Source organism: Cricetulus griseus, chromosome 6 (genome assembly GCF_003668045.3).
Source record: "Cricetulus griseus strain 17A/GY chromosome 6, alternate assembly CriGri-PICRH-1.0, whole genome shotgun sequence".
In the NCBI taxonomy this organism is placed as follows: Eukaryota; Metazoa; Chordata; class Mammalia; order Rodentia; family Cricetidae; genus Cricetulus; species Cricetulus griseus.
Genome location: NC_048599.1, coordinates 112,135,584 through 112,162,057, shown reverse-complemented (window position 1 = coordinate 112,162,057; position 26,474 = coordinate 112,135,584). Strand labels below are relative to the sequence as shown.

Below are 26,474 nucleotides of genomic sequence, written 5' to 3'. Positions count from 1 at the left end.
TTAATTTTTAGTAATAGAAATGATGCTACTTTTGAAAACTTACTGGTTAATTTAAAAACCAAGGAACAGATTTAACAATAATTGTGATAAATGTCCCTCAGTTTGAATGGAATAAAGTGCTATTTTACAAAATTATCAGTATGCAATGGGTTGGGGACCGTTTTCTTTAATTCTTTAAGTCTTATTCTCTGGCGTGTCATGTAAAGGCTTTTGTTTTTATACTGACTTTTCCCTCTAAGAATAAACAGGATACTTTGGGGCATATGGAGGGATCATTGAACAGAACAATTTACAGGGTAACATTGCATTTAGAGATTTTTTCTTGTTTTTAGTTTTGTTGGTTCAACCTTAGTATTTAATTCAGCATAATAAAAAATAATCACAAATTGGCCATAAGGCAATTCAAGCATACTTAATCCATAGACTTCAAATTTAATTCATTTGAGTCAAACTATATTGTCAGTATTTGAAATAGTAAAACAACTACAGCGACCCAACTTCTACAAAGCTACCATGTGTCATAGCTGCTGAATTGTGAATCCTAGTCATTGGCCAAGCAGCATTGTACCTAATACAAGTTTTTGTGTTATTCATTTGGGTCTAACTCGAGCAGGTGGCTGGTGTAAAGCTCACGTGTGGGGGTGGGGCTTAGGCGGCTTTTGGCAGAAAGATTTATCGTAATAGAATTGACTATGGTATAATATGAAAGGCTCATTAATATATGTGAAGCACAGCGGCCACATTTTTGTTATTGTTTTAGTCACCTACAGAGAGTAAAGTATATTTTGGAAGAAAATCTATGGAATTAAAAATTTTCATAAATATGCCACAATTTGACTCTTGTGCAAGTCACTTCACCCATCCAAGTTTTGTTTTCCCTACAAGATTAGAAGCTTCACAATACAGATTTAATTATAGTATCACTGCATAGTGTGCCAGTTATCAAATTCTGCTTGCTCAGCTCCACACTGCCAACACTTTCACTGCTTGACTTGTGTCCAGTAGAATTTGAGCCTTCCTGATGTATGAGGTTTTGGGTATGCCTCCTCAAACTTCCTCTTACCTTTAGCTTCTGGTTCCATCAGTCTTAATAGACCCCTCCAAGTTTCCCTGCTAAGAATGCTTCTTGTCTCTGAAGCCTAGTGCGTTTATCTTAGTCTTATGAAATCCTACATTAATTTATGTTTCCTCATGGAACCAATGGATGACTGCTCTCTTCCATCATCTACATTTGAAATTATTACTTTGAAATTATTCTTTGGCACGTTGTGCCAAGCTGGAGATGACCTTAGTTTGGACACTGTTTTCTGAATTAAGAGCCACTTTCCTTAAACACATTTCACTGGTTTCTGCATGTGTCTTTTTTCCTCCCTTCAAAGCCCCTTTTGGAATCTCAGCATAACTCTTAATTAACCCCAGTAGGATATAGATGGATAGAGCACTACACCAAGTAACAAGTTAGACTTTTTCTTTTAGGGAAGGTATTTGTCTTGTACAGCTGGAATGTGATTCTGGCAGATTCCTTGAAATACCAGAATTTAGTCAAGCCATCTTGCTTCTGTGTGTTTGTGTATGCTAATGTGTGTGTTAGTGTGTTTTGAGTTGTAAGACAGAGAGGAGGTGAAGATGGTATTCTGTCTTTTGAATATGTCATATGAGCTACACAGTTTGATGAGCATAGGCTGAAGTTATTGATCTTTCTCTTGCCAGTTCTGAGTTGGTGGGTATTTAACTTGTCTGTGACTCAGTATCTTATTTTTCAAAATTAAGTTAATAACATTTGCTTCACAGAGTTGTGACCACAATTCAATATAATAAAGTATGTGAAACATAAAGTTGATTGTCAATTCACAATATATTTCTGGATTCTTGAAAGAAAAAAAACTGAGTACAAATTCCCCCCCCCATTAACAGATACATTCTCTTTAACTAGTTTTGTTCTCTGTTAACTGAGCAGAGTTTCAATGTTTTGTATTCTAGGCATCATTAGTTTGTAGATCCAGTCACCCCGAGTTTCTCTATAGTCATATTTCCTATTTCTTTTAAGTGTTCTGGTTCTTGTGGATGTAAGCTTTCACTGTGGCTTGTCTTAAATTAATACTGAAAATAGTCAGCTAATGTAATATATTACAACCTTATTTTAGAATCCCAGTCATCCTGGAACTCCTCACAGAACATGATGGTCACTTGGGAAAGTTTCAAGGCTAAATGGTCTAGTTTTAGTCTTCATTCTGCTAGACTGGAATCCACTGAAAAGGATTATATTCTGCTGGAGACATCATAGAGCCTTGTTGTCACAGGAGATGATTATATAGACATCATAAAAAGGCTGTCCATATATAGAAGTCTTGTGTGATCTTAATCCTTAACTGACTTTCTTAACTATCTTAATTTAATCACGTGATTTGCTTGACTGAAACTGAGTAAGACTTGAAATTTGCTTGTTGGATCTCAGAGTAGTCCACTGTTTGGGTTTACCAAGTAGGTCAATGGCTTTAGAATTTGTGTTTAACTTCATAAAGAATTTTTAATGGATAGTTAACAGTTTGGAACATGAAAAGTACATTTTTTCAAAAGAGGTAAGTAAGAGGTAGTTTCAAATTGGTGTTTATGCAAGACACCTCATTCACTCTTTCTGACTGAGTTGCTGTCATCCTTTCCTACTTACTGTACTACTTTTTTTTCTCTGTGTTTGTTTCCTATGTTAAACTTTCTGAATTACAATCTTTTCATTTACCACTGACCTCTCACATCTTAGCAGGCCTTGTAGATTCAGAAAAAAATTGGAATATAAAATAGCTAACTACAAATCAAGATACAAGCTTGCTTGATGACAGTTATATCTCTAACCATGGTGTCCTGCATTCTTGGCTGTCAAATTACGATGCTGCAAAGGTATGTGTCACTGTCTGCTGTGTATCTGGTGCTATTGTTTTATTGAGTGAATTCCGTGTTAAAAACCAAGAAGCATCACCCACAAGCTGCCAAGTGTCCTGCACCTTAGAAAAGCAGTTCTTGTCTTTTTAGCACATATTCATTGACGTATTTACTCATTTAAATATTTAAATAGCACCAGACTCTAGGCTCAAATCATAATGGATAAAATGTGTTCTGAAAATATATCTAGTCTTTATGACAGATGCAACAATTTTTACAGGTCTGATCAGAATTAGCCACACTGTCCTCATGTTAAAGTAGGACATTTATAATGTGCATTTGTAATTATAATGGACATTCATGGAACCCTCAAGTAGCAGTTAATCTGAGGTGAGTTGAAGTCCTAATCTAATTTTTCTAACACTGCTACTGTAGGACAAATTTTTAAGACTTGCTAAAGTTGCAGAAAATGCTTCTCTATGTTGAAAGGAATCACATACCTTTATTATGTGTGATGTAAAGCCATTCATGTTTTGCCTTCTCTTTACTTGAAGCTATGTAAATAAAAATCTGTGATTCTCATAATGAAATTATAGCTTGCATGAGAATTTTCTCGTTAAATCTAAAATACTCACTGTGATGACTATGTAAGTTTTGTAGTTTACTGCTTGTGAGCCCCAAATGTAAAGACCATTGAACACGATGAACCCACTAATAATACTTCAGCATTATTAAAGTCATTTTAAAAAATCACACAAAACAAAGGGAGGGCAATATTATTACCTAAGAAACATCTATGAAATGTGATCAGTAATTAATTCAGAAGCATCTGACTTCATGATAGATTTCCCTAACAGCTGTTTATGCTAATACATTGAAATGTCATGACAATACACTCTTGTTATGTGTACTTATACTAAACAAGCCTTATAGCATCTGATTGCATGTTTGACATTAGCACCAGCCTAATGCTTGATATACACACTAGTCAAAGTGATATAAAATTTTAAATTAATAAATCCCATATAATTTTTAAATCAATAACAATAAAACAATTATGCTATGTATTGGGCCACCAACAAAAAAGAAGTTAGGTCAATTCTGATGACAATATAATTTAAGAACTATATCATAGGTGTTCTTGATAGTTTTATGTGACCTTGACACAAGCTAGAGTCACCAGAGAGGAGGGAGCCTCAATTGAGAAAAATGCTTCAATAAGATCAGTAGGCCTAGAGGGCAGTTTCTTAATTAGTGATGATGTGGGAGGTCCAGCCCATTGTGGGTGGTACCACTTCTAGCATAGTGGCCCTGGGTTCTACAAGAAAGCAGGCTGAGCAAGCCATAAAGAGCAAGCCAGTAAGCAGCACTTTTCTATGGTCTCTGCCTCAGCTCATGCCTCCAGGTTCCTGCCCTGTTTGAGTTCCTGTCCAAACTTCTTTCAGTGATGAACAGTGATTTGGAAGCATAAGCCAAGTAAACCCTTTCCTCCTCAATTTGCTTTTGGTTATGGTGTTTCATCACAGCAATGGTAACTCTAAATATGGCAATAGGTTTTGGTTAGTGGGGTTGAGTGAAAAAACATTCCTAATCAGGGAAGTTGTCAACAAGAAAGTTTGGACGTGTCATTATTATACCATTTTTCACGATGATAGGAGAGATATTTATTTCCTTAATAAAACTTTCCTTGATAGAAAAATACTTCTAAATTAAAACATAGTATATCAGCAGTAAACTGTTACTCTTTCCTTACATTTCAGGCACAAGATTGAATATTTGCTGCTTTCTGTCTCAGTCTGAGACTGTCTCAGGATAAGTATACTTTCCAGAATCTCTTGAAAAGTGCCAATAATGTAAGTTTTAACCCCAAAACTTCCCAGCATTCTTTCACATGTTTTGAATTTACTTTTTGAATCTGAGTTCACTTCTTGAAAGAAACCAACTCTATCCCCCAACTCATATTATCTTTCTGTATCTCATACTATGGAGGCTGATCTATATTTAACCAGTGGCTGTTCACTCATTTCAGCTAGTGTTGCTGCAGAATGGAACATACCCAAAGGCAGGCAGAATAGAGAGCACATTTAGGCAGCCTGACTGTGGCAAATGGTTCCCTAAATAGCAGATTAATCATGTGGACAACTTCGGTGGCTGAGTTAACTGTCATTAGGAAATGTCCTAGGGAAATTCTCTGGGTCATTAAATATACTTAAATCTTGACAAATTAGGATTAATCAAAACACAAATTAGCACTCCCTATGAACCTCCAGCATAATTATCAAACACATTATCAAGTAATATGTTAAATCTTAAGTCCCTGCCCCAGAGTACAGCATTACTATTGATAGTGTTTCCCGACTCTGGTAGAATTGTTGTTTCTATGTGGGCATTCAGCTTTTTGATAAATGTTTAGCACCTGTGAACTCATGAACCTTAAATTTTGTTCTTCGTAGAAGCTAATGTCTTAGCATAATGCATTTTGTAATCTTTATATTATTCCATATTGTATCATTTCTATTGTTAGGCACTAAGAAATAGGAAGCACATTCATTCTATGCTTCCTTGGTGGTTACATGGTCGTTACTACATTTTTTAACCGCTGATTATGGATAGTGAACCCTTAAGTATGTTTAGCAATACATACATTAATTATCCAAGTGTGAAGCTCAAAATGTTTTGGCATCATTTTTTTTAATACTACATGGCTGATAAAATAAGGAATTATTTTAATATTTAAGGCCATCATGTCAATTTTCTGGGGGGATTAGAGGATTGATAATTTAGAAATGTGGAAATATTTATAAACATTGAGATAGTACATTAGTGTGTTTCATGTAACCTGTCCACATTTAGCACACAGTCTGTATTACTGAAGATACAAAACCCTATCATACTTGAACATGGCTCACAAAGCAAAAAGTCCTAAAGCAGTTTTGGCTCCACCAATGATTCCCTTAAAATGTAAAGAACATCTTCTTCCCACATCTGCCTCTTTCCCAGCCAATACCATTGCTGTGATGTTTCATTTTTACACGTAAACTTCAACATGACTCAATGAGTATAGAGATAACGGTGATGTGTGGGCAGAAGGCAGAAGGGAATCACTGCTTTTAATCATCATTCAGGTTCAGGATGTTTTTTTTTTTTTTTTGTCTAACTCAGTAAAAGCTTGGCTTATAAGGGGTATCTTAGGATTTCTGCAGAGTGACCTCAAAGGTATCTCTAGAAACTATTAAGATATCTATGTGCTACAAGAAGGACCAGCAGCCTCAGGGCTAGAGTTTGAGCTACCCTTTTAAGCCCTGAACAGTTAATTGAGAGAGAAAGTGGAGGAATGGATGAAAAGAATGTACCTGTAGCCCCTTCTTCTAGCTGTACTACAGATAGTTCTTTCTGAACTGATTGATTGTAGATGATCTGATCTTGCTCACAGTAAGGAGAAGGGAAATGCAGTCTGACAGGTGACAGATACAATGATTCAATGCATCACCTTGTACCTAAAATGCCATCTTGAGTTTGAATCAAGTTTTATGATCTGAGAAAGGTTTCTTGTGTGTTACATTTCAGAACCAAATTTCCTCAGTATTATGTGAAGCTGCAGTTGAATCCATGACACTTAGAAAAAGGAGGGCTATTCCCCCTTCCTTAAACTGTAACATAAAGGTAATTTTTTGAAAAGTCTGGTAATGATGAGGCATTAAAAAGCTTGAATCAGGATGGGAACAGGAGAGATCAGGTTGGGGAAGGATGGAGGGAGAGAGTACTGGGAGACAGATTTGGAACTGGGGGGATGTCAGGGACATGGTGGAAACCTAGTGCAATGGAAACTCCTAGAAATCTACAAGGGTGATCCCAGATAAGACTCCTAGTAATGGGGCAATCAGCCTGAACCAACCATCTTCTGCAACTAGGCAAGGCTTCCAGTGGAAGGATTTGGACAACAACAGTCACAAAACCTTTGACCTACAATTTCTCTAGCCTGCAAGATATACTGGGGTAAAGGTAGTGCAGAACTTATGGGAGTGGCCAACCAATGACTGTTCCAACTTGAGACCCATGCCATTAGAAGGAGCACAGGCCTGAAACTGACTGAAGGGCCAAGAACCAGAGGCTGGACAGCTCAGAGTTTTAGGATACAATCAAACACAACCGGCACAAAAAGAGTCAATGATATAACTCCTAATGATACTCTGCTATACTCATAGACGGGAGCCTAGCATCGTCATCAGAGAAGCTTCATCCAGCAGCTGATGGGACCAGATACAGAGACCTATAGCCAAACAAGGAGAGCTTGGGCAATCCTATGGAAGAGTGGGAGGGAGGGTTGTAGGAGTCATAGGGGTCAAGGACAGTACAAGAAAAGCCACAGAATCAACTAACCTAGGCTCACAGAGACTGAACTGACACAATCAGGGAGCCCTCACGGGTGTGACTAGGCCCTCTGCATATATGTTATGGTTGTGTAGGTCTTCTTGTGGGACTTCTAACAGTGGGAGCAGGGACTGTCTCTGACTCTTTTGCCTGCTTTTGGGACCTTATTCTTCCTACTGGGTTGATTTATCCAGTCTTAATACATGGGAGGTGTCCAGTATTATTGCAACTTAATGTGTCAGATGTACTGGCTGGTTTTGTGTGTCAAGGTGACACAAGCTGGAGCCATCGGAGGAAGGAGCTTCAGCTTAGGAAATGCTAATCTCATGAAGGCATGAGATCCAGCTGTAAGACATTTTCTCATTTAGTGATCAGTGAGGGAGGGCCCAGCCCATGGTGGGTGGTGCCATCACTGTGCGGCTGGTCCTAGGTTCTATAAGAAGGTGGGCTGAGCAAGCCAGGGGAAGCAAGCCAGTGAGCAGCATCTGCATGGCCTCTGCCCCAGCTTCCAGGATCCTGCCCTGTTTGAGTTCCTGTCCTGACTTCCTTCAGTGATGAAAGCAATGCTGAAGTGCAAGCCAAATAAACCCTTTCCTCCTGAACTTGCATTTTGGTCATGATGTTTTGTTGCAGCAATAGAAGCCTAACTATGACACCATGTTTGGTTGATAAACAGAGGAGAAGTGAATCTGGAGGAGAGGGCAGGTGGTGGCAGAGAGACTGGGAGGGGAAAAGGGAGGGGAAACTGCTGTCTGGATGTAATATATGAGAGAGAAATAAAAAAAACAATAAAAACTGCAATCAGATTGCTGAAGCAGATGTGGGCGCAAATATTTGAAAAGCAGAAATGTTATCATCCATGAACTGAATCATAATTCATAAGAAAAGGGGAAATAAAAAAGTAATTGAAAAGTGGCCACAAAAATGGAAGTTATTGGAAATAAGGAACCATATCTGCTAACTTTGGGCTAAAGAACAGGACGCTTAAACAAACATTTCATGTCGAAACTTACAGGAAGATGACTATCCTCATATCCATATCTATCCATCACAAAAAGGAGAAATAAAAGCCAGGACAGAGTTGAAACTAGGAAAACAACCAGCTTTCTGTCCCACTCCAGCAGTAAGTGTGGTGACAGTATAACATAGTAAGGAAAGAAGGAAGGAAAACAAGAAAGGGCAGTGTTAGGTGATGGGGGTGAGGAAGGACAGACTGAAGGCAAAGTACAGGAATTATGAATAAGAACAAAAAGAGGACATGCTGCTTCATTTATTTGAATGTCACAGACTGGCATGGTTGATAAAAGGTAACAAAAGTTGGAAAGTGGTTCCACTGGCAATATTGAATCTGCTTGGCATGTTGGATGCAATTATATTATAAAACTTAGTTATTCTTAAGTTACTTAAATCTGTAATCTTATGGTATGAACCTTACATTAATTTTTAAAACTGCAAAAATATAAGCTATCAGACTAAAAAAAACCAGATTTTATACATGTGATAGTATTTTCTTTCTAATTGCGTAGTGAAATACAAGAAAACTGATGAAACAAAGGCAAAGATATAATGAGACCTTTGATAAACAAGGGATGATCCTTTAACTACATCAAAAGTGTTGGTAAATCAGACCCTGTTTAAAACAGCAGCAAAAATTGGATCAAAAAGATCCAGTAAGTGAAATGAATGTGTTGAAAATATATTAGGAACAATTTATAGTCTATGTGACAGATGAACCCTGACATCTGTAGTGTATGTATGCAGAGTTCTTATAAAATAAGAAACAACAATAAATAGTAAAAATAGGCAATTCATAAAAGAAGCTATCTAGGTATACTGTATATAGAGAGTATATTTAGCCAAAGACATGTCATTTAAGTGACCATAAATATATCTGCTAAAGTGGAAGAAATAAGAACAAAACATAATACCCATTTCTGCTGAAGGAAGAGCAGGTATTAGTATTCTTCTTAGAAATGGGAATTGCCAAACAATAGCTATTACAATTAAAATTTCCCACAGAAATCTCTCATTTAAAAATCTATTCATAAGTATAAAACAATCAGTAAAAAGATATAGGTAAGTATATTTGCTATAGTGTTGCCCAAAGTGGCATAAAATTAGAATAAAAGTGTTATTACTGACAGAATAGTTCAGTGTTATGTTATAAAGCCATAGGTTATTATAAACTATAGAATTAGAGAATATAAAATGGATTACTGTAGGAAGTTACATGAGTTCATTTTGTAAAGAGGACTTCAGCGTAATTTTACCAAGTGTGAAGTGAGAAACATTAAATATAATGTTAAATTACATAGCTAAGTGTGTAATATGTAAATATATGAGAATATTAGCACATTTTATAGCAGAAATGAGAAAGAAGTGAAAGTTATATTCATGAGTGATAGATATTGTGTGAATAAATTTTTGTTGTGGAGAGAGGAAATAGCAATGATTAAGGGTAGAATAAAAGTCACAATATAGCACTAAAAACCCAAAATAAAATACATATTGTTTATATATATGTATGTATATAAATATATATAAACATATATATATATTTGTGTAAAATTTGTATGTAATTGTGTGTCTGTGTGAGCAATATAGGAACTATTACAAAAGATAGTCTTCTCTGATCAGGTTGCATAACTTTAGAAGAAAAACAATTATTAAATATTACAGGAAACAGGCTTGGCGACCAAGATTCTGCATTTGGACATCATCTATGATTTGAAAAGATCTAAGGTAAATTTTAACTACTTTTAAACAGAATTTTGTTAAACAATTAGTAGAGTATTTGAGGTGATTTTAACCTGAAATCCTTCTACTGTGTTCTGGGTTTCATAGTATCAGAAATTTCTATGTCAGATGTCAATGGGGAAGAGCAATCACTAGATCTATCCAGCTGTGATATCTCTGAACCCCAACAATGACAACCATGTCAAGATACCCCTAGAGATTCAATAGTGACACATATATTGGCAATAGATAACAGCTACTTAATTGATCTGATGTGTACTCAACAGGAGGAAAATCATGCCTGGTTTTAAGTACCTAGCCAACCATCTGTGGCTAGTTAGGCCTTAAAAGGAACTGAGAGTATGATAAATATGGTTGATAACAATATGCTATACTTTAAATGTTGTGAGATAGTATACTTCAAGTGTTCTCAAAACAAAAATGATGAATATGTGTGATATAACATGTTAATTGGTTTAATTTAGCCATGCCATTGTGAACATACTGTATTATGTATCATAATTGTGCATGACTTTATTTATGAGCTAAAAAAAGGAACCTACTACCACAACTGTACTGTCCAGCATGATTCCTAACAGACTCTAAAATCCATCCTTATACCTATAGATAAGTGTAGCTCTCATCCCACAGCAAAGAAACTTTTATTTGTATCAATCAGAGACCATCACAGAGAGCCACAACTGGTTATAACGCAAGAATCAACTGATTTAAGGGAGCCCAGTCCCAACAGATACATTTACAACACTACTCCTGCATTGAAGGCTCAAAGAAAATCATGGAAGAGGAGCCAGAAGGACTGTAAGAGCCAGAAGGCAGAAAGTCTGCCATGAGTTTATGTCTCCTAGAAATGATAGGAAGCTACGCCCATAATTCCTCAACAGGATGGCGTCCTAAATAAGATCTGGACAATGACAATACCAACAGACAGGCTATTGTGGAATGGGGAAACATAACAGAGTCCTACCCCCTAAAAAGAACTATGGGTAACTAATGACTGTTAAGAAAGGAAGAATTAGTTTTCCTGGGGGGGGGAGAGGGGAGCCTTAATTAGTACCCAATACCAATTGGACAACCCAGAAATCATATACAGAGAAGCAACACGAAATGGACTCAGAAGGTTTTATTTATATATTCATGTATATAATTGTATATATACATATATCTGAATATTCATAACAATAACAAAGAAAGAGAAATTATCAGTTTTTTTTTTAAATCAGGGATAGGGTAATGGGAGGGGTTAAAGGGAGGAAAAGGAAGTAAGGAAGGGATGTAATTATGTAATTACATTTTAATTAATTTTTTTAAAAAAAATGTGTGTGTGTGTGTGTGTGTGTGTGTGTGTGTGTGTGTGTGTGTTTCTTATCTATGGGCACATATGTTAATGAGCATGCAAAGGCCAAAGGAGTGCATCAGGTGGCTTCCCCTATCACTCTGTCTTAATTCCTTCAAGACTGGGTTTCTCACCCAGGCTGTCTAGCTAGTGAACTCCTTGGGTCCACCTCTCTGTACCCTTCAACATTGGGGCTAGAGGCACATACAGTGATGGCCAGTTTTTCACGCTGGTGTCTGGGCTTTGAAATCAGAGTCTCATATTTGCATGGCAAGCACTCTTGTTCATTGAGCCAGCTTCCTAGGCACTATTTTTAGACAAATTCTTATACTCTCGTAATTTACAGCAATTCTATAACTTATATTTGAAAGAAAGTTGAGCCTTAGGTTTCTTTTAATTTTGTTTCAGTGACTTGAAAAGTCATTTCTCCAAAATAGTATATGGCTAATATAAAATTCATAATCTATGGGAGCTATTATATTTAATAAAAATATCTCTAAAATATTTATGGATTCCAATTCAGAGTGCTAAGGCAGATAGGACCAAAAGGGAAAGTAATTAAGTAATACATTGCAATTAATGCCCGCCTCATGCATAAGGATGAGGACAGAGAAATGAAATGCAATCAGAGACATGGTGAAATATAGCCCCTGATTTTCTTTTCTTTTTATTATCAAAAATTAAAATATAATTGCTTCACTCCCATTTCCCTTTCCTCCCTACCACCTCTCCCATGTCACTCTTTCTCGTCTCACCATTATCTATACGCCTCACTTCCCCAGCTAATCCCAAAATGTCTCCACCTGTTTATTTTAACCAAGACTAGCTAATATACTTTTGTTCCATTATCAGTCCTGTTTGTGAAATTATCAAAAATATAGCATTTTTTTCTGACATAGTATTCTCACCAATTCTTCAGCTATGTAGCCAAAGGGACTTGATTTACTATGAAGCTGGGTTGATCATCAGTTCTCAAATTATTTGCAGCTAAATATTATGAATGGCTTCTAGATATGGAGAATAGAATTCTATTATAAACCAAAGCCTCTATCACTGAAAATCCACTGAGACCTCATTTTCCTTGCATTTGTGATTCACAGCAAAAAACCAGGAGTCAGAGATGGATTTCCGAGTTAAAATAAAATAACTACATTGACATGGAGTGAATGTTTGGCAGTTGTTCCTAAACATAGGCTGTTTTTCTCTGTGAGGGTTGTAGAACATCACTATCTGTGAAGATTATCAATCGAAAGGACAAGATAAACCACGATGGAAATAAAAGTGGGTTTTATTTCCATAATACACAGTCTCCACCAACAGAAAGTCACTAATAGAAGTCAAAATACCATCTAAAATATATGATACATAGGTATATCTATCATGAAAAATGGAATTATTCTGCAATTTTCCTATCCACATATTTCACATAAATGTCTGCATCTATGAGGGTATATATCTGTAATTTTGGTGCTATTGTATCTTTTTTATTTTTATATTTTTGGTTTTTTGAGACAGGGTTTCTCTGTGTAGCTTTGGAACCTATCCTGGCACTCACTCTGAAGACCAGGCTGGCCTTGAACTCACAGAGATCCACCTGCCTCTGCCTCCCGAATGCTGGGATTAAAGGTGTGCACCAACAATGCCCAGCTGGTGCTATTGCATCTTTAAGATTCTGTAATAACATGGATTGGGTGAACTGTTTCTGCTAACTTTCATCCTTAAATTGATTAAAAAAAAAACCCTAACATATTAGGTAAAACAGGTACATATTTGTTAATAATAGTTAGCAGTGCACTGGTTTGTTTTTCATGTCAGAGAGTATCAGAACTTTTTTTCTGGGGACCGTTGGGGATAATCTGAGTTCATTAAGTTGGAGAAATGCTGAGTTATTCTAGTATCTATCTAAAAGAGGCTTAAAATAATATTTCTGAAGAATGCTAGTGAACTTTGATGAGGTCTGTGTATGGAGTAGGGGTGGGAGGGAGACCCAGTGACTGAGTTCCTGAGTGAATGTGTGCTGGTGACATGTGTCTAGAGACGCAGACCAATGGAGGAAATGATAAAGCTTAAACTTTCATCAGAACGAGGCTCTGAGAGAAATGGCAAAGCCTTCCCTTCTGGTACCTGTGCAGCTGTTGATAGTATGTGCAGAAAATATCCAACATAACTTTCTCTATCTCCTGATGTTCCAGCCTGAAGAATGCTCCCCTAGAGAGACTGCTCCTAGTGAAATTAGCTGAACCCTTCCTTTTGATTCAGCTGCATATCATAAACCATGCATCTTTGTTTCTCTGTATATATTAACCCAGTTTCCTTACTCAGCTCTGAGCAATAACCCTTCCTTTCTGTTCATCTCTCTATAACTCACTGAGTTTCTGGGTATGTGGCTTCTTCAGAAGAGAGCACAGACCATCAGATTCCAGCTTTCTGTGTCTGTATGTTTGTCTTTTCTCTGTTCCCTATCCATACCAGTCACATTCAATCCTCGAGACTGAACAATAGTTCTGTTTTTGTCTTCCTTCTTTCCTTCCTTCCTTCCTTCCTTCCTTCCTTCCTTCCTTCCTTCCTTCCTTCCTTCCTTCCTTCCTTCCTTCCTCTTTCCCTCCCTCCCTCCTTCCACAGCTCCCTCCTTCCATATCTCCCTCCCTCCCTACATCTCTCTCTCCCTCTCTCCCCCTACTTTCCTTTCTTTTTTTTTTTTTTTATTGGCTTAACATGTGTTGATAAAAGAACAGGAAACTGAATGGGTTTGAATGATTTTGCTTCTTGCTAACTCACCAAAGAAAGTGTTTTATAACATGTCATTCCCTTCTGCATTGGGAACTGTACTCAAGGGTCCTGTTCAAATAGGGTCATTATTTTAAGGAGTTGAAAAACAAATGCAAATACCATTTCTACTCTACTGCTGTAAGAAGAACATTAGTAATACACTGGAGAACCTAAAGTCCTGAGTGTATTAATTGCTTCTGTGGTGTTTTTGCAGGAGCTGTTGATCTCTGTAAAGCCCCCCCCCCCCAAAGCTGCAATTTGTTCCCTTAGTTAAAAAACTGCTAAACAAACTGGGTGTGTGGTGCCACACAGGCCTTTAATCCCAGAACTCAGGATGCAGAGACAGGCAGATCCCTGAATTTGAGGCCAGCCTGTGTTTACACAAAGAATTCCAGGACATCCAGGGCTTCATAAAGAAACCCTGTCTCCAGGGGGGAAAAAAAGAAAAAAAAAGGAGAAGAAAAGATAGGACTCACTGGCTATGGGAGCATGTGGTGGTTTCTGTAGATAAGTGGATAAACTGTAGATAAGTCATTCTTTGAATGGTAGGAAAATGCCGTCATTTTGAAAGATGACTGAATGACTTGTCACCCCAAAACATCACATGTCTGTCTTATGTTTTCTATTGGTCATGCTAGAAAGCTTCAGATGTGTTGATGTTTTGTTGGTTTATTTATTTACTTTTCTTCTCACAGTGATATTTTAAAGAGGTTTTGAGTAAGTAGCATAGGATGGGCAGATGAACTTAACCTTTTTAAAAAGCATATGTTGTCTAGCAGCCCTCAATCCCTCTATAGAAGGAGATTGGGAGTGACAATTTTGTAATCTACTTTTTTTTAAAGATGTAGGCAATCTCTGCTGATTGATTAATCACCATGAAGGTGAAATTATTATCCTTAAAAAATTTAGGTGCTACATTTTCTCCATCCATTCTTCAGTTGCCCTCAACTGGGCATCTAGGATGCTTCCAGTTTCTGACTATTACAAATAATGCTGCTATGAACATGGTTGAAAAGATGTCCTTGCTGTATGAATGTGCATCTTTTGGGTATATGCCTAAGGTTGGAATTGCTGGATCTTATGGTAGACTGATTCCTATTTTCCTGAGGAGTCGCCATACTGATTTCCAAAATGGCTGTACGAGTTGGCACTCTGACCAGCAGTGGAGGAGTGAACCCTTTCTCCACGTCCTCTCCAGCATAAACTGTCATTGTTTTTTTTTTTTTTTTGATTTTAGCCATTCTGACAGGAGTAAGATGGTATATCAGAGTGGTTTTGATTTGCCTTTCCCTTATAGCTAAGGATATTGAGCACTTTCTTATGTGTCATTCAACCATTTTAGATTCCTCTATTGAGAAGTGTCTATTTAGTTCTGTATTGGATTAGGTGGTGTTTTGGTGACTAGCTTCTTGGGTTCTTTGTATATTTTGGAAATTATCCCTCTGTCAGATGTGGGGTTGTTGAATATCTTTTCCCATTCTGTGGGCTGCAGTTTGTCTTGTTTACTGTTTCATTTGCCTTACAGAATCTTCTCAGTTTCAGGAGGTCTCATTTATTAATTGTCAATCTCAGTGTCTGTGCTACTGGTGTTATGTTCATGAAGCAGTCTCCTGTACCAATTCATTTTGGGGTACCACCTATCTTCTCTTTTAAGAGGTTCAGTATGGCTGGATTTATGTTGAGGTCTTTGATACATTTGGACTTAAGTTTTATGCATGGCGATAAATGTGGATCTATCTGCAGTCTTCTTTCTACATGCCAGCATCCAGTTATGCCAGCACCATTTTTTGAAGATGCTTTCTATTTTCCATTGTATAATTTTAGCATCTTTGCAAAAAATCAGATGATCATAATTGTGTGGGTTAATATCAGGGTTTTCAATTCAATTCCATTGGTCTACCTGTTTATTTCTGTGTAAATACCGAGCTGTTTTCAGGACTATAGCTCTATAATAGAACTTGAAGTCATGGATGATGATGCCTCTGGAAGTTCTTTTATTGTACAGGGTTGTTTTGGCTATCCTGGGTCTTTTGTTTTTCCATATAAAGTTGAGAATTGTTCTCTCAAGGTCTGTGAAGAATTGTGCTGGGATTTTGATGGGGATTGTATTGAATCTGTAGATTGCTTTTGGCAATGTAGCTTCCATTTTCTGGTATCTTTAATTTCTTTCTTTAAAGACTCAAAATTCTTACGATACAGGTCTTTCGCTTTTTTGGTTAGCATTACCCCAAGGTATTTTATGTTGTTTGTGGCAATTGTATAGGGTGATATTTCTCATATTTCTATCTCAGTGCATTTATATAGTAGGGCTACTGATTTTTTTAGTTAATCTTGTATCCTGCCACTTTAGTACTACTCAGCAGAAAAAAAAAAATGGTATCTTGAAATTCACAGGCAAATGGATGGAAACCATCCCGAGTGAGGTAACCCAGTCGCAAAAAGACAAAAATGTTGTTTACTCACTCATGTATGGATTTTAGATCTAGAGCAAAGAAGTAGCAGCCTACAATCCATAATACCAGAAAAGCTAGGAAACAAGAAAGACCTTAAGGGAGACATATATGGTTCCCTGGAGAATTGGAAAGGGACAAGACATCCTAAGCTAACTGGGAGCATGGGGGAGGTGAGAGGGAGTTAGAAGGAAGAGAAGGTTTAAAGAAGATTCTGGCACTAAGGAAATGTATAGACATCTACAAGGTTGACCCCAACTAACAATCTGAGCAGTAGTCGAGATGCTACCTTAAAAGCCCTTCTCTGATAATGAGATTGATGACTATCTTCTTTGCCGTTCTAGTGCCTTCATCCAGTACCTGATGGAAGCAGAAACCAACACCCACAGCTAAATGCTGAGCTGAACTCTGGAATCCAGTTGTAGAGAGGGAGGAGTGATGAAGCAAAGGGGTCAAGACCATGCTGGAGAAACCCACAGGGACAGCTGACCTGAACAAGGGGTTGCTCATGGACCCCAGACTGATAGCTAGGAAACCAGCATGGGACTGTTCCAGGCCCCCTGAGGGAGGATGTCCATTAGGAGCCTCTGGTAGTAGATCAGTGTTCATCCCTACTATAAGAATGGACTTTGGGAGGCCTCTCTTTGCCTAGACACACAGGGGAGGGTCATGCTCCAAATGATATGACAGACTTTTTGACGATCCCCCATGGAAGACCTCCCCATCCCTGGGGAGCAGAAAGGGTTTGGGATGGGGACTTGGTGGGTGGCAGGAGAGGAGGAGAGGGAGAGGGAACTGGGATTGACATGTCAAAGAAGCTTGTTTCACCACATCTCTACTCCTATCTCATATCTCCACCCTCCTCACCATATTGAGAGTCTGGTTAATGTGGGAGTTTAGATCATTTAGTACCATGTTGGTGCTCTTTCTTCCTTATTCATGAAAGCTACCACACTACCATATTATTTTTTTCTACGTTTGTATTATAAGTGATTCTTATCTGTTCACCTTTCTGGAGAATGCATTTCTTATCTAGACCATTAATCCAGATACCTTCTATATTCATGTCTCAATATTTTCTTCATTAAACAGTCCTAACAAAAAAACCCCTCAATTTCTCCCATCCTGCTCTTCCTAAAATCAACTAAATAAAGACATGCCTGCACAGTGTGTGTGTGTGTGTGTGTGTGTGTGTGTGTGTATGATTACTTGCTCTCTTACTTGTGTTTCCTGGAATGGTTATCTTTGTTCTCTACAATCAAAAATTCTAATACCTACATAGTAGACTGGTTTTGAACTATATTCATTGCCAAATCCTCCATAAGGAAGGCTCAGATGCTCACTACAGGGCATGGAGGAAGTGGGCAGCAGATAGATTAAGATGCACACATCATATTTAAATACAGGTGCTTTCCCATGCTTATACATGGTTAGTTTATTGAAACTGAAGAAAGATTAAATGACTTGCTCAAGACTGGTGGCAGGTTGAGTATGACTACCAAGGTCTCTTGAATTTTCTTGTTTCTCAACCATTACTTGGTTATTGTCTTGGCAGAAATTTTAGGGAAGGCAAACAAATCTACTATATGCACACAAGCGATTTTCTGTAATATTAAATTACAAAGTTTACTTCCTATCATGATAAAGGCCATTTAGACGATAAGTATCTTCTTCATTCAATCCTAGCTTTTAAGTAGTCTTACTATACTACCATACTTGATTTTACACTTAGACAGAAAATAGTTTTCATTTATTGCTATTGTTCTCACTAAAATAATGTTGGCTAACTTCAGAAAGTTTCAGATTGAGTCAGGAGATGGCTTTGATTTGCAGATATTCTTTGAAAGTCTATTAGCTCTAATTTGAGAAAACGTATCTTTATTGTCAACTAGTCCATTTTCTGCATGCAGAAGTTAAATATTTTCAAGATTACTCTGTGCACATGCTTGAGACAATTATACAGCCCTAAAACTGAAGTCAGACCCTGAAGAACACATTCTTTTCACTACCTTTTTTTTGCTTGACCCTTTCCTTTTGTACTGTGAGCCATTTGGTTCAAGTGAAAGGGAATCCATATTGTTTTCTGTTCTGGAACATTCTGGCAACAGTGTATACGAAAAGTAAACGAAAGAAGGAGTAAGGGATATAGCCTCACCTTTTTTTAGGTCAATTATTTCTATGTTTTGGTGGTCTGCTAAGCAATCAAATGCTTTTGATCATCAAATAATTTTAAGTGAATTAACTGTGTGTTTTGTAACCTCTACTTCATTTGAAGATGATTGAACAGTAAAAAAAAAATGGCCTGGAATGTTTTATGACAAATTATATTTGTAAATACTGAAATGAAATAATATGGAATGTTGATGCAAAATACAACAATTTGATGTAGTTTTGTGCATCACAGTACATAAACTAGCTAATTTTCAACTTTTAAAATTACAGTTCTACCAACAATCATTTGACAAGACACAATAATCATTTACAATGTGGTTTTGGCAGTAAAAAACAAACAAACAATAAAAAATGTCTTTTTGAATTTACGGTTTTTTTGTTTGTTTTTACCTCTCCACAGTCTAATAGTACAGTTGCTTTTCTCTAATCAACTTTGTTTTACACATCGTGCTTAAAAGCAAACATCTTCCATTTGCTGTTTTCAGAGTTATCTCATACTGAGGTTTTGTTTTGTTTTGTTTTCTTTTACTCACTTTGCAGTCACAAAATGAAAATGTAGACACCATGTACAAACAAGAAGTTCGTGCAAAGTCAAATTTTCAAAACCACATGCAAGTCTCAGCGGCACATGGCTTAGAGCTCACACGCTCCAGGATCATGTAATACTGGCATGCAGATGAGAGGAGAGAAAAGCACCTACATCATGAAGAGAGGATGATGAAAGAGAATGACATTTTCTTTATGACAATTATCTAATGCAAACCGTATACCCATAACCTCTACCAGCATGGGAATGGGGCCAGAGAAGTAAATTTTTGGGGGAGTAGGAAACTACATAAACATAATTGGAGGTCAAGTTGTTACTAAAATGGAGAATTTCTATTCTGTACTTGGCCTCTTCCAGGTTATCTTCCCCAGCTTCTTGCTCTGTTTTTCCTCTGCTATATCATGCAAGAAAGATCAGAACTAACACTGGAAATCATTTGACAAGCTCTAAACCTGACAGATAACAAGGGTATTCTCCACAATTTACACGAGAATTAAATTGGATATAAATACCTCCTGTTCTTACCGGTGGGTGTTGTGATTCCATGTGTTAAGGTGTGAAGCAGACAGGAAAGAGATAAATCTTTCATAAGTACATTGTAAATAGGCAAGTGGTATAGAAACCATATTTATAGGTAATAGAGTCAAACAATGATAGGTAAATAATTGTCACAAAATATTTTATCATAAAATGGTCATAAATCGAGATTTTAATGGAGAAGGGAGGTAAAATAAATGACTGTTTTACTACTGTTATTGAAGTACTCTGGCAGTATGAAACAATAAAATTGAGTGACACATATTTTAATTAAATATTCTTGACACTGCTTAAGCCAGCCCAGCACTAGCGATTCCCCAGTGGTTTCGAATGCTGGTATCTTTGTTAAACAATCACTGTAACAGTTTATAAAGCAACCGATATATAGGTGCTCTTTCTTACAAGATTAAAATCATCTTAGACGAGATTAATTTATTAAGAGGATTTTTCACCCTGAACTTTGGGACACCTGAAAATAACAGCTCATAGGTTTGAGCTACATTTCTTTGGCTCAAATATACTCATTTAGTTCTTTTCAAATTAAAATTTTTAGGATAATATGATTTTATTTCTCAGCAAATAAATCACATGCAGCTATGATAAATTTATCTACATATAAATGTATCTTTGAGTTGGCAGCAATTGTTCTATGGCCTTCACCATGATTTCTAATTTTGATGCATTGTCTTTTTGGTAGAACATCTCTGGTCAAAGGGAAAATAGTAATCTGAATTGTACATATACACTCACACAAAAATGGCATCACGTAATTGATGGAGTCAAATATGGATGATTTATTTTTAGAACAGGGGAGTGATATGAGGATGTGCTGTGATTTTGTCTTTTCCTATAGCTCTGTAATAAGTAGTGGGGTTTGGCTTTGTTGTATAATTTATCTGTAGCATTAAGCTTCTAAAGCCAAACAGCAAAGTAAATAATGTGAGCAATGCTCTTAATCCCCAAAAAACTATTCAGTACCCATTCATCTTAATTATGTTGACTTCTATGCAGTGATTCAGGAGGTGCTTGTGAAAGGCTTTTTATTTTTTAATTTTAAATATTTTAAAAGGTGCTAAGGAATATCTGTTCTGCCTTGAGCAGAAAGTCATTAAACCAAGTATATTGAAATAGAATATAATTAATTGTTAAAGGAAGTATGAAACTTCCTATCAGTAAATGCTTAAGGTCCCTATACTTTCCTACAAATACTTAAGATGTCCGACTTCAATAAATATGTTAATCTTGGATCTCTGCTTAGGGTCATCAGAATTGTCACAGCTTGTTTTCTGGATCTTAATTGCTTACGGGTTCAGCAACTTTTGTTGTTATTGTTTATTTGCTTGCTTGCTTGTAACCAGGCCATACCAGGAAAGCCTGAGTTTTAGCTAAGACAATGTTTCCTTGAATTGGAGATGGGAACTCTATGACACATAGTTATATCAGTTTGCATCACGTTATAATGCCTTTGCCACACAGTATAACTAGATATAGCACCATGCAATGCCATGAATTGAGAATGAGACACTATCTCCAGGGGAGAAAATAAACATCCAAGAGAAGGAAACAAAAGCACGGGGCTCAAAGCTGGCGAGACTGGCCTTTCATTGAGCTATAGCTGTAACGCCTGCAGAGCTTCTGTTTTGGGAAACAGAAATACATACCATGTTCATGTCAATGCCGTTGGTGTAAGTCCATGCATGCTGGAAATATTCTTCAAGCCGTTGCCTCAGAGGGTTGGGGATTTGGTGGAAGCGAATGAACTCTTTCACTCTCAGCATTTGCATGTGGTACCTGGCAGTTCCCGAGTATAGTCTTTGAATAATTGCAGAAACATTCCCAAAAATGCTTGCATACATTAGGGCTGGATTGGATAAAAAACAAAGTTATGGGGAAACACTGCACTTGGGCATAATATATTTTCTCAGAATATCAAATGTGTTGATGTTAATTATTTAACCCAAGTATGTCAATTTAACCTGATGCTTGGGTAAACCAATCCTTTTTACATTTTTAAAATAAAGAGATGTAAAGAACTCAAAATCATCATGATTCAAAGTAAAACCCATATTGCTTTATGAGATACACCTGCAACCAAGAACATTAAGTAGATGTTCAATACATTTGTGATAAACCATCTTATTTGTAGTAAGCTAAATCATAACTGTCATTGCCATATTTTCAATGAAAATTCATTAGGCAAAAACATCCTCTAGGGATTTTAATACTACCTTTTCAGTAATTTATATAGACTTATCATTATGTTATGGTGGGCAACTAAGAACAATAGCAATACCCTATATTGTTTTGGGGGTTTCTAGGACATCCCTGACTAACAACACTAAAAGAAGTATCACAAGCATGGTCCTGGACTTTTTATGTGGTGACCTATGGCTTTTGGGAGGAGCATTATTCCCCGTTTAGGCTGACTCAAATTAAAGTTTATGATATGAATAGACAAACACGTATATATCATATATATGTCTACATTACAAAATTGTAGGTTTCTATATGGTTATCTCTCTTCCCACATGATATTGTTGTAGGACATAGAAAGATCAAATTGGTATGGACCAGGGAGCTTTTACCCTGATGGCTGGCTTTCAGAGTATTTGAAAATGATATGCAGACTGCTAGAGGGAAACATTGCTAACAATCTTACTCAGCTGTGACCTCTTAGAGCTAAAATAATAACCAATATGGATGATATGCCCATGGGTGCAATAGTAATGGAACAGTAACCAATTTATTGTCAGCTCCACAGGAGGGCACTAGTGATATAAATCTGGCCAAGAACACATGGTTGGGAAGGTCATATTCTCAAGGATGAACCCATCACCATTACTTTACTAATGGGCATAGTGCCAATCCACTCCCTAAATCTATCTCTCACCCATGTATTAGTGAAACCCTTGGACCTCATCAGCAGTGGTTTTTATTGCAGCAGACAGATAACACAGAAAATCACAATGGGTCAAAATGCAGACAGCCAGTATACTAAGAGTACTCAGCCACAAATGTACTCAGCCATCTACAGTACACTTTCCCCTCCCTCCAAGGCTCAGAAAACATTAAGGAAGAGGAGGTAGAGAGATTTAAAGAGCCAGAGTCACGGAGGATCAGAGCAAAACAGTGTCTTCTAGATTTGACAGGACCAAATCCACTCATGGACTCACAGGGGTTGTGGTTGCCTACACAAGAACAAGCCAGGTGAGGAAAGAGCTCCTGACAGCTGATGGCTTCTTGGGGAGGGAAAGCCAGTTCTTTAAGGTCATAGATCCTGGGAGATCAACCATGCTCTGGAGAATGACAGTATATCCATGAGTACATGGATAGCACAAATCAGACTTGGTGGGTTATAAAAAAGGTGGGTAGTAACATGAAATTGGGAGGAGAGCTGGAAGAATGGATGGAGCTGGAATGGGTGGAAGGGGGCCATAATTACATTCTATGCATGTATAAAATTCTCCAGGAATTAATAAGATATTATAATAAAAAGTAAAAAATCAATCTTGAGTCGGGCAGTGACAGTGCATGCCTTTAATCCCAGTACTTGGGAGGTGGATCTCTGTGAGTTCAGGGCCAGCCTGGTTTACAGAGCTAGTTCCTTGACAGCTAAGGTTATTACACAGATAACTCCTGTCCTGAAACCCCCGCCTCCAAAAATCTTGAATCAGACTTAAAATACTAATTTCAAAAAAGGACTTATTTCTATTACACCCTGGAATCTAATGCTGTAATAAAACTGTATTGCGAATTTTCAACACTTTTGAGTTTTCAAATAATTGATTGACTAATTTTCTCATGGAACAGAATTTTCTTAGTATGAATTTGTATGTAATTTTAATTTATTCCAATTTGATCTTATAGATGTACATACAAACATCTGTCTTAGAAAAAAATTATATATTGCTTAACTTTTGCCAGGAAAGCTGTACCACATTTTTGCTCATCTATTGGGAGAAAGTGCTATGATACCCATGTACACTCAGCATTTAGAATATACTCATTCATTCTTCTTGGGATAGTGTTTTTAAAAAAATGTATAGGAGTTTTTCACATGTATGTATGTATGTATGTATGTATGTATGTATGTATGTATGTATGCATGTATGTATATCATGTCCACAGAGTCCAGAAAAGGTGTCAGATCCCTGGAACTGGAATTGTAGGTGGTTGTGACCCCTTATTTGGGCACTGGGAACTGAATGCAGATCCTCTGTGAGAGCAACAGGCACTCTTAACCATTGAGCCATTTCTCCAGCCTTTGGGTTAAATTCTTATTTAAAATAAAACGTTCATATTCTTACTGTTTTTTGTTTGCATTTCTAATAATTTTACATGGAGGCACTGTATTTCATATAGAAGGATCACATGATATATTTTCTGCTTATGGGTCTTTGGGAATCTGTCAAGAGCTTTGATGTGGCGATGAAGGCTTCAGGCTCTGGGGCCACATTACACGAGCAGGTGGGAGAAGCATCAAAAGCAACAGCATAGTTTGAAGTGTGAGATTCAACTATGTTCATCCAACACATCTTTTTCCTGAAATGCATTTTCCTGAAACACTCTAAAAGCTTTTTGCTCATGTAAAAAGTAGATTCTACCAGACTTAGGTTCTGCTCCATTAATGTGTTTTCTTGACCTTTTCCTTCCCAGCTGATTTACTTAGCATATCTTACCATGCTTCATTGTAATAGTCTTTGCCATGGATGTTCAAAAAAAGGATGTTTCTGGGAAAGGAGTGATCATCTATTAAAATACATGAAAAATTAGGACATGCGAGGATTAATTTAGGCAACTTGTCTAGGGCAAAGCATTCAAATAATGTGATTGTATGACATTCTATGTCTGTAAGGGTGTGTCTGGTTGAGACTCATATCTCAAATTAGCATTTGAGATAAGTAATGCAGATTGATCTCTCCTTTGTAGGTAGCTATCATCCATTGAGATCAACATCTGAGTAGATGTTGGAGTAGGAGAGTTCACTCTTTTCCTCTCTTACTGTCTAGAGTAGAAGATTAATCTTTGCTTGACTCTGGACTGTACTAACCAAGGATGAAATTATGCCTTGGTTCTCCTGCAAAACTCTGTAGATCACTTCTTTATCCTAGGTATCTGTTTGCTTTTTCTGTGAAAATCTTGGCTAACAGAAGAAACCTAGAGTGAGGCTAAGTTGGCCTGTGTGTGAAACATCAGTGCTCTGCAATGTCCTGTGTGTAAAACATCAATCATTTGCAATGTCAATCAGCTGTTTAGGTTGCTTCATATTTGGAAGTAGCAGCAGGTAGAAATCGTTTTTATTTTGAGTAAACTAAAACTTTGTTAATGTGATAGCATTATTCACATGCAATTGATTCATGTGACTCATGTGAGAAACATATTTTACTCATTGGAAAAAATTATGATATGTAACAGTGTATTTTATGTATCGCTGACTTTCCAAAGTGCCTGTCACATTTTCATGAAGCAGATAGTGAAAGCACAAGACCCTAACAAGCTCTTTTTCCCAAAACTCCTAATATGAGGGAAAGTGGTCAGAAATCAGTTCTTATTGGGGCCATAATGCATGATAGTAGTTTTATCTCTGTGAAAATGTTTCAAAATCCTAACACAGAACCAGGAATTGCTTAAACTGTCAAGATGGAAAAAATAGATTGCAAGTATGGAATTGGAAACATAAATGAAAAATTGGAGGATGTCTTTGCTAAATTCTAAGCTAATGAATTTTAAAATCCTAAGGAAAACATGTGGTTTTATCCACTCCATTTCTTTTTTAAAGCAAAACATTGCCAGCTAGAGAGAACAACTTATTGTATTCTGTGCATCTGATTTAGTTGGTGCCCTTTCACTGGCATAGAATATTGGCCAAGTATATATTGGCAAAATAAACATATAAATGAATAAATAGGTAATACTATTTATATATAGGATTTCCTCTCTTTAACTCAACATTTCATTAGGGCTTTTTCAGTGGAAAGTTTCGATTTCATCAAAATTTTTACTTCAGGTTGAAGTATTAGAGAAACAAAATAAGCATAGCCTCCTTCAGCCCATACCCACCCATAGCAGCACATATTAAATGTTAATGAACTATTAACTTTGCATTCTATCAAAATCACCACAGTTTGCTTTTTTATCTACTCTATGCATTTTAAAAACATGTAAACAAAGGATGAAAATTTTTGATGCATAATAAATGTATAACTAGATGTATCCATTTTAAGTGTGTAGTTCTTCAGTTGTGACAAATGTGAACATTCCTGTTGAGATATGAGCTTGTTTTTCCATCCCAGAATCCTTCCTTGCATCACTCAGTTGCCCGTGCTTATTGCAGACATGGAACTACAGACAGGTTTCATCTCTAGGGACCACAGTGCATATTCCATACACAAGTTTGCCTTTTGTTCAGCATAACTCTGAGAACCATTGTGTCTATCAGTATTTTTTTTTAAAAAATACTTTTAAATCATAACGATACAAAGTTTGTTTATCTCATCTGCTGATGGAAAACACAGCATTTCCATACAGTAAAAAACAGTCAAGAACATTTGTGTATAGATCTTTGTGTGGGCATGTATTTTCTTTTCTGTTTTAAACATCTAGGTGTGGAGTTGCTGTGTGGTATGACTATTTGACTTTACAAGAAATAAGTTGTTTGCCA

The 26,474-nt window shown here is 36.9% G+C and overlaps 1 protein-coding gene across 2 annotated transcripts in view; it reads right to left on the bottom strand.

Annotated features, from left to right (window-relative positions):
• Kcnh7 (potassium voltage-gated channel subfamily H member 7) overlaps positions 1-26,474 on the bottom strand; it is a 454,061-nt gene that overhangs the window by 35,562 nt on the left and 392,025 nt on the right. For both annotated transcript variants that reach the window (XM_035446851.1, XM_035446852.1), the window contains exon 9: positions 21,475-21,674. In XM_035446851.1, coding sequence (XP_035302742.1) covers positions 21,475-21,674 — 200 coding nt within the window. The remainder of the gene's footprint in view (positions 1-21,474; positions 21,675-26,474) is intronic.